Source organism: Trachemys scripta, chromosome 13 (assembly GCF_013100865.1).
Source record: "Trachemys scripta elegans isolate TJP31775 chromosome 13, CAS_Tse_1.0, whole genome shotgun sequence".
Taxonomy (NCBI): Eukaryota; Metazoa; Chordata; order Testudines; family Emydidae; genus Trachemys; species Trachemys scripta.
The window spans coordinates 9109753-9125326 of NC_048310.1; the positions used below are offsets into that span (position 1 = coordinate 9109753).

Here is a 15574-nt window from a genome sequence, read left to right on the forward strand (position 1 = left end):
ATGCATCCGAAGAAGTGAGGTTTTTACTCACGAAAGCTTATGCCCAAATAAATCTGTTAGTCTTTAAGGTGCCACCAGACTCCTTGTTGTTTTTGTAGATACAGACTAACACGGCTACCCCCTGATACTTGCTACGAACTGTTTAGCCTATAAACAGGTTAGACAAAAAGACACCCTGAGGCTATAAGACGTTCTTCCCCTCCTAAAATAATTGCCCTCTTTTTTCCCGACAAAAGCAACAGTTCAGTAGTTGTCACTTAAAAGTCAGCATACGTCAACAACGATCTCACTGTTTTTCCCTGTACTTAGAATAAGAGAGACAGTTTTCTTAGGCCTATTCTTCTCTGCCTCATCAGCTATGTCTACGGTGCGAGTGAGGGCTGTGATTCCCCTGCTCATGTACACGTGCATGGGTATAAATACTGTGTAGCCCCAGTAGCATGGGTAGCAGCAGCGGCGGCACGGCTGAGCAGAGCGCCAGTTTCAGGCAAGTTTGTACTTGGCACGGCTCAGCCATGCTCCCACGACTACATTGCTATTTATACTCTTCAGAGTTAGGGCGAGTGTGTGCACACGAGCAGGCGAATCACACCCCCTAGCTCACAGTGTAGACATTGTCTCGGTGTAATGGTGTAGTAATTAACGTCTACACCAAGTGGGTGTAAAACGCTGCCATGTCAGAAGAGACAGAGTAGCATTTTTTACTCATTTCACAGACACACACTTGCCTACACCAGGTGCCAGGCAGTCGAAAAAAAGGGTCAAATCAGGATCAGAATCCCACTGTGCTAAATGTTGTAAAAAACACCAAGAATGAAATGGTCCCTGCCCCAAAGAACTTGCTGCCGAAGGCCCTGTTCTTACAAAGGGCAGATCCTGCACTCACATGAAGCCCCACTAAAGCCAATGGGATCCCAGGTGAGTGAGGTGCCTGCACAGAATGCACGCCAGGATCGGGGTCTAAATTATGTGCATAGCAACTGTTGGCAAATACTGTCTCCTTACTGGTGACTACCGTATTTTACAATAAAAATGTACCTTATGTATTCATCTAGGCCAGGAGGTAGCTGTGAGGAGCAAAGTTCTTTAATGTACGGATTTAAATTAAATTATTCTTATAAAATAATAAAAAATACACACAACCTTCAGAACAACGTCAGGAACTTACACAGATGTTGACTGTATCTGATCAGCTTTATTATGAATTGGTCTGCGGCAAAACTAGCTGGCAATACTAGCCGGGCTAGTAAAACAAAAGTTACCATCAACCCCAGAAGAGTTAAAACTGTCTCTCACTCTTTGACTCTCCGGAAGAACTCTGCACTCCACTTTTCCAAAGCAAAGGCATGTGCAAACACTTTAGGGTGACTGTCAAGGTTAAAGTCGAATATATCTGAAAAGGAAGTCCAGCTACAAAAGAAGAGAAAGCAAAATCTCATCAGTTTTCAGTTTTTGTATTGAGTCAAACCCTGCAATCATGACTCAGACAAAGCTTCGGTTTGTCTGCAGGATTTGTGCTTTCGTATTTCTCATGCTTGGAATCGTCCGATTTTTCCAATATTTCTAGATATTACAGTTCTCTAGGGAAATGAACAAGGGATCAATGGAGCAACCATGAGGCAAAGATGCAATTATTGCATAGCAGCACAGGACATGTCAGCTAATTACTCGTCAAATTGGATTGGCAGTGGGGATAGCACAAGATTCTAATCTGCAATACTGCTGCCTCGTTTTCTCTCATTGTGATCTATTGTAACTTACACGCTCCATGTTGTAGCACAAATGCCATGTACTTTGGTCAGCAGAATATTTATTTGGATGGAAAGTGAGTAGCCACACCCTATAGATCAGGAGGAGTAGGGAACCACAAATCAAACACAGGCCAACTCTACACTACAAAAAGCCATGATGTCTGGGCTATGAAGACATATGATTGACATATATGTGCTGGCAAAAGTCCATCGTGAAGATACAGTTATATCTGCCTATAGTTTCTATGCTGTTGTCACTTCCTAGCAGCATATCAGAGCAGGCAGACAGTTACATGAAGAGTTGGCTCTGTGCACTATTTGCATGCACGTATAATCAAAGTCAGGGCCGGCTCCAGGCACCAGCCCAGCAATGCTTGGGGCGGTCAAGGGGAAGGGCCGGCACGTTGGGCTGTTCAGCGGCAATTCGGCGGCGGGTCCCTCTCAGAGGGAAGCACCTGCCGCTGAAGAAGAAAGCGGCGTGGTGGAGCTGCCGCCGGAGTGCCGCCGATCACAATTGCAATCGCGGCTTTTTTTTTTTTTTTTTTGCTTGGGGCGGCAAAAACCCTGGAGCCGGTGCTGATCAAAGTACTCTGGAGAATACAGCCCCCTAGCAAAAAATTGTTCTGAAAATATAATCTTAAGATTCTTAATAAACTAAAAAAATTCTAAATATTACTCAAGATCATTTTTAATAAGTTTGATTTTTCCCAGTTTACAGATTGCTTAAGGGAGATGGAAAGTTGTGGGTTTTTTTAAGGGATACTATAAAAATGCACTTCTAATTCTAGATTAAAACATTCCATACCCCACCAGTTTTGACCCTTGCTATGATGCAGACATTGGATTTGTTTCTTACACAATCCATCACGGAGCTGCTCAGTTTAATTCCTTGTGTATATATTTCTGTCATTGATGCAATGCGTCAAATCCCGCCCTTAGATATGCATGCAAAATTCCAAGTCCATAGATAGGCAAAAGCAGACTGTGGCTCTGTGTTAGTTAGCTTGTATTCTCTTTCCTAACTAGATGATTATAGCCACAACAGCCTTACTATAAACCAGAGGTCGGCAACGTTTGGCACTCGGCTCGCCAGGGTAAGCATCCTGGCGGGCCGGGCCAGTTTATTTACCTGCTGACGTGGCAGGTTCGGCCGATCGTGGCCCCCACTCACCACGGTTCGCCGTCCCAGGCCAATGGGGACGGTGGGAAGCGGCGCGGGCCGAGGGATGTGCTGGCTGCGGCTTCCCGCCACCCCCATTGGCCCGGGACGGCGAACCGTGGCCAGTGGGGGCCACGATCGGCCGAACCTGCCGCATCAGCAGGTAAATAAACTGGCCCGGCCCACCAGGGTGCTTACCTGGCGAGCCGCGTGCCAAACGTTGCCAACCCCTGCTATAAACTATGGTTGTTCATTACTCTTTTTTTTTTTACCCCCCACTTTTGCACAAATACAGAAAATATATGAATAGTGGCACTTAGATGCCCTATGAGACTATACAACTTTTTAAAGGCCTAACTTTGACAATTAAGCATATGGCAGCTTTCCTTTAAATTAAAAGTTCCAAAATATAAGTAAAGTTTTTGCTGTAGTGAGTTAATAAAATGATAAATCACTTAACAGAGCACTCAGGCAACGATTAGGTAATAGATTTGTATTTATCAGGCCAATCCTCAATAAATTGTTTTAGTAATTTAAATGGGAATTTTTTTTATACATACAGGAGAATATTCACCCTGAGTTCAAGGACAAAAAACAAGGTCCGTGCACAACTTAAGCAGAATTAGAATGGGTCAAGATCTGGCCCACAACTTATTATTTGTACTCTTACAAAAAAAAATGGATGCATGCATCAAACTGCCATGCTCTTACTGGAAAGAGAATTTAACGTGGACAAGTTCGCCCTCCTCTTCATTCCACTGATGCCGATACGGTCCTTTTCTGGAAGATCAGACGTGTTGTTATCTTTCCTTGTTTCTTTATCAGCAGCAGCATTTACCAACATTCCTTACATTTTTTTTCACTTCTCCCTTTTCATTTACTGAGCTGTTGTGTAATTCATATGCTTTTATATCACAACATTTAATTAGTTTAAGTCCAACGAACAGGAAAGCAACAATGGAGAGGGAAGAAGGGCTTTATTAAAATCACCTGTTTCTGTACGTGGGCAGGGCAGGCAAACCAGAAAAATCTGAAGATAAGAGTTGTAAGTACTAAGCATGCTTGATAGCTTCCGTGAAGCCAACATAGGTAGCCAACTTTTATAGGCTGACACTTCTGCAAGTCATATCCTCATTGTGAGAGCTGAGCCAATCTGATCTTGTGGAGGATGGAGAATTATTCTATAGAGTTGATACAAGATGTTCTCAGGGGACTTGGCTAAATGATAGTGCAAAGCCAAAATATGTGTCTGGTGTTGTGGCTTGGAGTAAAATTTTCAAGAGCCCCTAAGTGACTTAGGAGCCTTAGCTCCATTTTCAAAAGTGATTTAGGTGTGTAGTCCATGAAAGTCAGACTCCTAGGCCCAGATCCTCACAGCTATTTGGGGGCCTAAAAATGCAAATAGGCAACTAACATGCTCCAGTGCATTTGTAAATTCCAGGAGGGGTCTAGCTACATCTTGAGGCACCTAAACACCCTGTGAAAACACCTCCAGGACCCTTTCTAAAATGGAAGTCACTTACACACTTTTGAACATTTCAGCCATAGCCTCAAAACCTGTAACATTTTAGCTACAGATTTCCCATCTGAAACACAATCTCGAAAGAGCAAGTCATGTGTCAACAAAGGACTGAGTACGGCTAGCAGAAGGATCTCCCCCAGACCACATTTTTTTCTGTTTCCTGGCTAGGCAGAAGTGTTTGGATATGGACAAGATAAGAAACACGTCAGTTCTTGGTGTTGCCTGAAATTTTTATCATTGACACTGTACATTTTAGATCACACCAGAAGTTATCTCTGAAGAAGATCAGAGGGGAAAGAATGAGTGTATGTGTGCTAAAGTAAAATGTCAATGTTAGGCTGAAACCCTTCATTGTGATGCAGATGTTACAAACTCTCCTTGCAAGATATCAACAGCAGAGTTTGTTAAAGTTGTTATCAGAAGACTACACTGCTAGACTTATTACCTAATAGAAAATTATTTAAATATATTTCCAAGTACTGGTTAAAATGCTTGAGCTGTTTGTATTAAATGTAAACATTTGTACACTAAGCTACTGCGTGGTATGGTGCTGTCTTCGAATAGGATTTGAAGGTGATAATAAGAAATGGAATTCACTGTTTCGAACTCTGTGTTATGCTTTCTAAATTACCCTGATCAGACAGCACTCTAGCTTGTGCTTCAACAGAATTTAGCTGAGGCTCGGGGAAAAGGCTACTGTAAGTGTTGGTACACAACCTGTCCTGAAACCATTTTTGTAGTTGCATGATTCATCCCATGTAACCATTCTAACTAAACAGATCCAGGTCCTGTTGTGCAGGGCACTCTCTGGCCACATAAGTAACTTACCTAAATAGATAATACAGACAAAAGGCGGTAAAAAATGATGCATTATCATCATCCCCATTTTACAGATGGGAACTGAGGCAGAAAGAGAGGAAATGACTTTTCCAAGGTGACACAGCAAGTCTCTGGTAGATCTGAGAACTGACCCAGTTTTCCTGAGTCAGAGTCCAGTGTCTTAGCAATCCTCTCCCCCCAGAGGTGATATGATAATACCTGAGTCGTCCATTGAATTTTATTTTCCAGCGTCTGTATGGCTCTAAGCACTCAATCATCAGCCCGCTGCCACGCCAGCATTTTTCAGATTCATCACTCACCATCATGTCCGGATGTACTGGGTGCTAAGAGACAATTCAGTAAAACATTCATTGAATTAAAGTGTGGGGGTAAGGCAGAGGTGGGGTCATAATTTATTCATCTGTTGTGGGAGGAACATTGACAGCGATAGCTTTTTGATTCCACATATTTCACAGAGGAGAAAACTGCATGTAAAACACCCGAGTTGATGAATATCAAGTAATTACTGCAGACAGCACAAGTGGTAAATGGAGTGAAATCATAAATTACTATTCTAGGACCTCATGATGCAAACACTGTCAAGAGTAACCGCAGGGCCGGTGCTACCATTAAGGTGAACTAGGCGGTTGCCTAGGGCACCAAGATAGAGTGAGGGGAGCTGCCGCGGGGGGGGGGGGGCCCCCGGGGGGGGGGGGGGGGGGGGGGGGGCGGGGGGGGGGGGGGGGGGGGCGCAAGGTGGAAGTTTCGCCTAGGGTGTGAAATTTCTTTGCACCGGCCCTGAGTAACGGTTACTACTACACTGTTCTTAGGGTTTGTCTACATGGGAAAATTGACCAGCGTGATTATACCAGGATAAAACCACTTTTATTCCATCATCCATCCATCCATCATTATTCCTATCATTCTGCCAGTCAATTTCCCTATATAGACTTCAATGGACTGCTCACAGTTGTAAACTTAATGGAGGAAATCCCTGGCCCCATTGAAGTCAATGGCAAACTAATAATACCTAGCTTTTGTGTAGCGCTTTTCACCACTGATCTCAAAGAATGTTACAAAAAACTCCTATTGATGTCAATGGAGAGATGATTTCACCCTATGCAGTTATTCTGCACTACTTTTTAAATGTAAACTGCATTATGAAAGGCTTTACGGGGTTAAATACATGACAGCATATATCATATAAGTTAGAGGAAGTAGTGCTGTAAAAAAGCAATCCACTCTAATACATACACTCATACAGGCATACACTCATGGGAGTTGATAATAGAGGGGTACAGAAAAATGAAATATCATGGGAAAGGGAGAAAAATGTGTTTTATCATGAAATTTGGCAAGAGATGATATTGCGACAGTGGTCAAGGAAAGGGAATGTTGCAGATGGCAGGAGCTGTAGAGGACCATGCAGCTGGTAAAGAAAGGTAAAGAAATCATTATTATTTGAAATTACTCCTGCAGAACACATCAAACAGAATCCTTACCAACCCAGGGCCTGACTCTGCAGTTACTGCACATTAGTAACACCTCTTGGTGTCAATGGGATTTGCCTCTGTTGTGAGTCCCTCCCCTTGTCACTCTCTCTTGTAAAAATAGCTTTATATGCAATATTTTGGCAGAGCTTTGGTTTACGAAAGAATGGGGTTTCTGTCCTTTGCATACATATGGTCCCAGCCACGAGCCAGTTTTGCCTACTCATTCTAACACTCAGCAGTTTTCAATCACTGTTTTAAGACTTCAGTTTCATCTGCCATAACGGAGTCTGAAATACCATCCTGTTCAAATCACCAGGTATTTACTGCAGGTAATACTACCCAGGTAACAGATAATGAAACTGAACTGCCTAGCAACTGCTAAACTCAGAGCAGTGAGTCCAGGTTATACACACATCTCCCTAACTGCAGCTAGGCAAACAGTGGGAAAATATATCAGCATATTTGCTAAATGTCACTTATGATTCAATTAAATTAAACTACTTAATCTCCCTCTGCCTCAATTCCAAATTTGCAAAATGGGGATGATAATACTTCCTTGCTCTCACCCTGTGTCCATCTCATCTATTTAGACTGTAAGCTCTTCTAGCTTTTGGTGGTTCTAGGTGTTACTATAATGAAAATAAGAAGTGTATTTAGCTCCTAACTTGTTTTCTGCAAACGTTTAGACTGTTGCTTTTTAGTCCCATTAATGTTTAGAGAAGAACTTTTATTCATGTGCATATAATTCTTTACCTGCAAATGACTGCATTTGTGCCAGAAGTACTCAAGAGAAACTAAAATATGTAGTCTACTTGACAGCCAAAAAATCTGTTATATTTTTCTCTATTCCACAGTCAGGAAAGAATCCATCCATTTACAAAACCAAAAACCAACCCCAAAACACACCTCAGAATAGATTTAATGGTTTTTAGCAAGAAATAAGTAGCCCTACATGTATCTCCCTAAAATGCTCCTTGTCCTTGTCCTAAATAGTCAACACCTTACGGATTTCTTGACGCACTTGTTTATAAAATGTAGGTTGTCCAGTGACAGAACGGTAACCTTACCATGTCACTTAGGTGAGCAACCACTCAGATTACATAGGATCATGCAGCTCACAGCACAAATATGTTCCTAAGAATCTTACAAGCACAATTTTAAGTCACAATCAGTGTGTGGACAATTTGTGAACAGTAAAAAGGTCAAATCCACCAAAGACATTAGTTTAAACAGCTCTCACTAATCCAAAATCACACACTACTTCAGGGTCATGGCAACAGCTACATTCAGTGCAGGAACATGGAAAGAATGCATTTTCCTTGTCCTCCTGCATATTGCCCTACAGCTGAGTGAATCATTTATGACCCAGTAATGGATGAACTAGGATCACAATTATATTTTGCTTCACGCTGCTGTTGCCAGAGCCCTGGAAAAAGAGCTACTGTGGAGTAGAGGCATGTTGAGCTAGTAAGACCTCCTTTGCTGCTGAAGGATAATGGAGAAACAAGAGGATGGGGAAAGAGACTGAAACATGGTGAGGGGAAAGAAAGGGACAGACACGTTACCTGTAATTGACCTTAGTCATAGCACTGCGGTCTTGCGCAGAATTCCAAATGTTGATGTTTATGAAGAGGCAGAAAACTTTAGTTTCTTCTTGAGTTACTTTGTATCCATTCTTTGAGCAGTCTCTCAGGGATCCATATTGGCCACTAAATCGACCATCACATTATTCACACTGCTTGTATGTTATACCCCATCTTTCACCCTGCTTCTGTCTTGTCTATTTAGATTGTCAACTTTTGGGGGCAAGGACTGTCTACTCTCCATTTGTCCAGTGTCTGGTACAATGGAGCCCCATTCTGGGTTGGTCATTAGGCATTATCATTGATAACAGAATAATAATCTTGGGGTCATACCTCAGTGTTAAATTTCAGATGGGTAATGAACATCACCCTTGAATGTTATCCCCGAACTCCAGCCACCTACCTTCCTCTCACCCTCCACTTACTTCAAACTCTCCAATTCCGTCCACGCGGAGAAAGAGCCACATTTCACAGAGCCCATTCGGACGTCTTCCGAGACGTGTGATCACAAAAGTCTTGTCGGTTTCTGCAAACCCAGTGAAGTAAACTGAATCCAGGGCCTACAGAAAGGTAAAGGAAAAAAATGCTTTAGCATTGAGAGAGAGAACAAAGAATAAATGGGAAGTGAGGTGTGTGGGGAAGAGTGATTATGCATGTCAAAAATCATCAGGCCAGCTAAGTTACCCCTCTAGTCAAAGGATGTAGGATGTTCTTTCTTCCTAATGTGAGAATGACACTAGTGGACTTGATCCAGAGACTGCTTTTAGTCAACACCTGCAATCCCCACCCCCAAGTCCCTTCCAACCAAACATCTCCAAGTGTTTTACAAACAGCAGTGTATTATACTAAGCCTCACAATACTTCAGGCAAGTATGTAAGTATTCTCATTTCTATTTATACAGGGCTGCCAAGAGGTTAAAAGATTTGCCCAAGGTCAGACTTGGTCAGTGGGTGTACTCCCAGTCCACTATTTTTAATCAGCTGTCAATACTTCTTCCTCTTTTAATATTTGTACGACCACATTCCTCTTTAAGAAATGGACAGAAAATAATCTCTTCATTCCACAGCAATGACTTTAACAACTGATGATGCAATGGTTCCATTTATTTGCTCGTTAGACTTTGATAATTTTTTTTTTCCTGTTTGCTGACTTCGGAGTTGAGAAACAATGAGAGGAAGTTGTAGGAGAAGGAAAATATGACTGAAAACCCTGGCATTGTGGTCTGTCATCTGACATCACTTCCATCTGGGAGCACCTGTGCCTTTCCTTTGATGTAGCCTGGTGAGCCTAGAGCTGGCCAGAAGATGGAATTTATGACTCACAAAAAAACTTTACAATTTTGACATTTTGCTTTGTCCCAAACAGGGACAAAAAAAGACAAGTTTTCAAAAATTTTAACCAGCTCAAAATGCTGGGAAAATTTTGTTTGAGAAAGATCAAAACGTTTTGTTTTGGTGATTTTTGACACATTTCAAGTCCAAATGATTATGTATTGTATGTACTATTGTAGGCCTCGTCATGGGCCTTCTTATGCTTCATGTGTTTTAGCATGCCTGATGTCCCCAGGCATTTGGAGTCACAATCCAGACTGACTTTACATCTGCCCAGCTGGCAAACAGCACTGCTCTTAGCCCCAATGTGAAGTGGTTCCAAACCCAGGTGCTACACTTGTTACACCAGAGTCAAGCTGAGACAGTAGCTCAAAATGGTATGCAGAATATTCAGATTTACAGGGAAGATAGAATTTTATTTCAGTAAAATCCAGTCACAGTCCTAATCAGCTAGTTAAGGGTCCAAATGATAAATGTTAATGCCTTTGTTATGTGCTTAGACCCAAATTTTCAAATTCAGCTGTCTACATGCACAAATTATGCAACCCCTCACCAGATGCAGTTTCAAAAATCAGGTTTGCACATGCATAACCTGACTTCCTTGTGCATTTTGGGTGTGGATAAATTCCTGCCTCTGAAAAATGTACTCAGAATAATGCTCAAAAATACTTACTTCAGGTGACTAAGTGCCCATGTAAGCACCTAAATATGCATATATGTGCCTGACTTGAGGTAGCCAAGTTTGATAATTGGGTCCTTCACTGAGCAAAGCAGAGTGCATTGGACTGTCAAAATAGATATTTGGAGAGAGAGTTTCAGGACCATTGTTGGGATTTTCTGGGAGCATTCTAGAAGAGGTGCTCCATTGCTCTCAGTTTGAAGAGGAAAAGTGTGAAGCCGGGTGACAGGTGAAGGTTACAGTTTGAACCACTTTTCAGACCACTCTGGTGTAGGAGTGTTGTCTGGTCATAGAGTGACTACAGTTTTGGAAGGCGATCTCTGTCCTTGCCACAGAAAGGGCTTTCACAGAACTGGAATGGAAAAAACCACAAAGAGTTCTTCCAGCTCTACTTTAAGATGCACATCCAATATCATGTATTACAATTTTCATGACTTGCTTTGTGTCCCGGTGCCTCAAACATCGGCTTTAAAAACAGCCTTTTATTTAAAAAAACAAAACAAAACAAAACATAAAAATGGCCATACTGGGTCAGACCAAAGGTCCATCTAGCCCAGTATCCTGTCTTCCGACAGTGGCCAGTGCCAGGTGCCCCAGAGAGAATGAACAGAACGGGTGGATCAAGTGATCCATCCCGTCGCCCATTCCCAACTTCTGGCAAACAGAAGCTAGGGACACCATCCCCGCCCATCAAAACCACACACAACGCCAATGTGATGATAATCAGCTTGAAAAAGAGAGGAAATTCTGGATTCCTCAAAACCTTTAGAAAATGTCGCAAATTGGTAGGCGTTTCTCAAAAAATGACAGTGGGCCAAATCCTCACCTGGTGTAAATCAACTTGACTTCAATGAAGCGATGCCCATTTACAGCTGATGAAGATGTGGCCCTATATCTTTAGCTATTTTGCATCTTCCGCCTTGCCCGCTTGCCAGCACTGTCTCACCTCTAGCTTCTTGGCCCTGCAATGTTATTCTGATTCAAGTTCCTGCAACTGTGGTTTTGTAAGTCGGGGAGGCCCAACTGAGATCAGATGCCCACTGCACAGACACACAGAAGCATCCCGGCCAAGGGGAACTTACAAAGACAAGACAGGACAAGAGGGTTAAACCATCAGACGGAAGAGGAGCAGGACTCAGGTAATGACCAACATGTTTTTGCATGAAACGGCTATACCCAAAGCGGGATGGTTCCTTTCTTTGCCCTAACCCGGCCAGCTTCTAGTGGGAAGCCCAGGTGTGTAAATGGAGCTATGGGGCCTTACACGGTTACACCAGCCAAGAATCTGCCCCTAAGATCGCCACACATCTGCCGGAAGGAGGCGCTGGTCCCAGTCCCAGTCCCCGGAGAGGTGCCGGGCTCCAGCCCCCCGGGGACACCCTAGCCCGAGCAGGCGGGGATATAAGGGACGCACTCACATGGGCATCGCAGACCAGTCCCTGCAGCCGCTCCAGCTCCTCCGCCCCACGGCCGGGCTGCCCGCCCGGGGTAGCCGAGAATACCGCCTCCGTGCCGGCTCCTGTGTCCGCCCGCTCCAACCGGGCGGCGGCGCTGCCGCGCTCTCTCCGGCGCCGGCGGAACGCGAAGGAGAGAAGCCCCCACATGGCCCATTTCTTCAGCGGGAAGCAGCTCCCCGGCACCGAGTAGCGGCGGCAGCTGCCGCCCGGCCCGGCCGCGGGACAGCGCTGGCTCCGCAGCAGACACCCGGCCAGGAAAAGGCACAGCGCGGCCAGCAGCAGGCTGAGGAGATCGGGCATTGTCCCGGGGATGCAGCGCCGGGTCCCTCCTCCCGGGGCAACTTCTGAGCCTGTGTGTGTGCACGGTCCAGCTCCTGGCTACACACACACTCCCCGCTACACAATCAAGCCCCTGGCTACACACACACTCCCCGCTACACAATCAAGCCCCTGGCTACACACACACTCCCCTCTACACAATCAAGCCCCTGGCTACACACACTCCCCGCTGCACGATCCAGCTACCCCCCCCCCACACACACACACACTTCACTGCACGATCCAGCCCCTGGCTACATACACACAGTCCCCACTGCACGATCCAGCTACACACACACACCCCCCACTTCACTGCAGGATCCAGCCCCCGGCTACACACACAGTCCCCGCTGCACTCTCCAGCCACACCCCACTCCCCACTTCACTGCACGATCCAGCCCCTGGCTGCACACACACTCCCCATTGCAGGATCCAGCTACACACACACACACACACTTCACTGTTCACTGTAGGATCCAGCCCCTGGCTACACACACACACACACATACACTTACTTCACTGCAGGATCCAGCCCCTGGATACTCACTAGTACCACCGCAAGCTCCTGGCTACACTCGTGGTGCCCTCAGCCCCTGGCTACACTTCACCCTCTTGCTACACACTTGGTCCCAAGCTATAGTCCTTTGTCCCTTTTCCTTGCGCACATGCTGTGCAGAGTCCTCCAGCCCCTCGATGCCAAATCCTAGCTCACAACGTCCCTCTCTGCAGCTACTCACCACTACTAAGGAGTCCTGAAACCCAGCCCTGCCCACTCTTGGCTGCTTTTGGATTTGGATTGATTTCCCTGCTGGTTTCTCTCTTTTTTTTTACTTTCCTTAATGCTTGAAAAGCTACTCTCTCCTTCATGCCCCATTCTCCCCCCTTCCAAATTCTTAGGAGCTGGTATGAATAGGGGTCTACTTTCAACATTAACCCTAGTCTAGGATAACCATTGGTCTCCAGCCATAGCCTGGGGCCACCAGCTGGCCCCAACCTTAGCCCTAACCTGGGGCCACCATCCAGCCTGAATTGTAGTCCAGGGCTACCCACCAGCCTCACACATAAACCTAACTTGTGGGCACTAATAGGTTCCATCCCTAGCCTGATGTCACCAACTGCCCCTAAGCCTAACCTTATGTTGGGGCCACCAGCCACCACAGACTCTAGCCTGGGGCTACCAACCAGCCCCAATCCTAACACTAGTCCATTCATGGTCAGCAGCTTTTCCTGAACTCTAGGTCCATCCTGGGGGTACCTACCAGAGGCACAAATTTCACATGTTTCAGAGGGATAGCCGTGTTAGTCTGTATCAGCAAAAACAACGAGGAGGCCTTAGAGACTAACAAATTTATTTGGGCATAAGCTTTCGTGGGCTAAAACCCACTTCATCGGATGCATGGAGTGAAAAATACAGTATTGAAATACATGATGTTTTACATTTTATTTTACTCATCTCCCTTATGGGGCTGTTTAGCTGTTTTATTTGTTCCCAGATGCTTGATTTAGTGTCAGAACTATTTTTCCTAAAAGAATTCTTCCCAGAAAGGATATGCATGCATACGCAGAAATTTAGAAGGGGAATTCCAGGCTTCTCTGGCTGCCTGGATCACAGACTTGATTTCCCAATGTCATAAAAGCTTCTCTGGCAGTTAAGTTGAAGCTGTCCTGGTTAGCTTTGCTGGTGCAATAGTACTATCTTGTTCTTGTGATATATAATACAGTGGACCCAGGGGCTGGTGGTGCTTATGAAAGTGCCATTTGGAGGAGGTAGAGCGGAATTCCTCTAGTGCCTTCTTTATTGTCACAAAGCGGCTGGCTCTTTAAGGGGATATGAGTTTCAGCCTCACCTGTGACACAGCCAATCCTTCCCAAGTGGGCAAAATTAAGGTCATGTGACCCAATCAGGCTTCTGGTTGTAGATAAGACAGGCCTGGGGAAACATGTAGATATAGAAGGGGTGGGAGTTGTTGCTTGGTAAAAAGTAGTAAAGTGGGTTTACTGATGGCTTCTCTGACACAGACAGGAAATGGCCCAAGGAAAGTTTTGGATCCTCTCCTGGGGGACGAAAGGGCTCTAGGTACTGGTAGGAAGGCCTGAGTGAGAGGGACTGATTGAAGAGTAGCTAGTATGGGTTGGGAGATGCTGCTTGATGGAGAGTGTTGATAAATTGTGTAGTCAATTGCATGACCACATGTTGGTTTGTTGTTTGAGTATGTAATATACTCAAGAGACCAGATAACCAGTGTCAGTAGGTGTATTAATATGGTACAAGGGAAAAAAGTTCTACATCATACCAGTCTCTGAAGAGCAGTCCTGTACAGTGATGTTACATTCACCTTATCCAGAAGGTGTGCTCCCCAAGTTATACATTTCAGCTGGTATTATTTATATGATTTTACAAGTGATGCATTTCTTTACATGTCACTAAAATCTAATCTATCAGGTTTTTCCAGTTCCCTAACTTGTTCTGTTCCTCCTTATCTTTGTCTTGGATACTAGCATTCCAGGTGCTGGTCCATGAAGCTACTTCCTCATCTTCTATTAAGACATAGAATGAACGCATAAGCATAGTTTGACTTACTTGGGGGAGCAGTGCTAGTCAGGCCAATGGGGTTGTGGGGGGGGGGGATTCTGCACCTGCTTGCAGTTTTAGGGGGGCAATGCCCCTCTTGTGCCCCACAAACTATGCCCATGATTCTTGATTATTATTTTTTGGCACGTTTCCTATCTGCTTATGCCAAATCCTTACTTGAGCAAATGCAAGGAGTTATGGAATACTTGGCATATGTGAACAGGATTATGGTATAGGCCATTTTAGGCTATATCACTTACAAGATTTGTACTCAAGGGTATTGGTGCTTGATGGTCACTAATGTATAGTATATCTATGGTGCAGATAATGCATGATATTAATATGGTCTATATTTATATGCTAGCCAACATATATTACTCAACAGGAGCAGACTGGGACTGAAGTGGAGCCCCAAGATGTATTGAAGATGCCAGAGCTGAGTATGAACTCCTGTGTTGTGTTGGAGTTCATTTTGGGACTTTGTGGATTGCTTTGAACTAGTTATGATAACAAACTAGCCCCCGGCAGTGGTGGTCTTGGTAATAAGAGAGCCTCTAGTGGAGTTTTCAAGGAACCTGAGGGGGAACTGCGGCAGGGTTGCTGCAGGACCAAACTAGGTCACAGTAGAACCCTGTTACCTTTCTTATAAACCTGGAAATGCTTTCAGTCACTACTAGTTCCGTATATGGTGTTTACCTGGTCTATTGTATCTCTGATCTTTGAGCAGAGATAGGCAGAAGAGGCCATGCTTTGTTATTTGTCTTATAAAGTCTCAGCAGCTGGATTTTTGACTTTGGAAAACCCAAGTCAGTGGTGGTTGGGACGTGGATTCCATTTGATTGAAGCCACCGATGTTCAACAGGGTTCAAATGACAGATTCCAGTTTGGG

General features: G+C 44.6%; 1 protein-coding gene across 1 annotated transcript in view; it reads right to left on the minus strand.

Moving 5' to 3' along the window:
- Window positions 1-12891, minus strand: part of LOC117886689 — a gene marked incomplete in the record, with an annotated part of 29600 nt that extends 16709 nt beyond the window's left edge. Inside the window, 5 exon segments of the mRNA XM_034788705.1 lie at window positions 1297-1410; window positions 3622-3690; window positions 5471-5595; window positions 8753-8887; window positions 11757-12891. Coding sequence (XP_034644596.1) covers window positions 1297-1410; window positions 3622-3690; window positions 5471-5595; window positions 8753-8887; window positions 11757-12095 — 782 coding nt within the window.
- Window positions 12892-15574: the final 2683 nt, after the last annotated feature.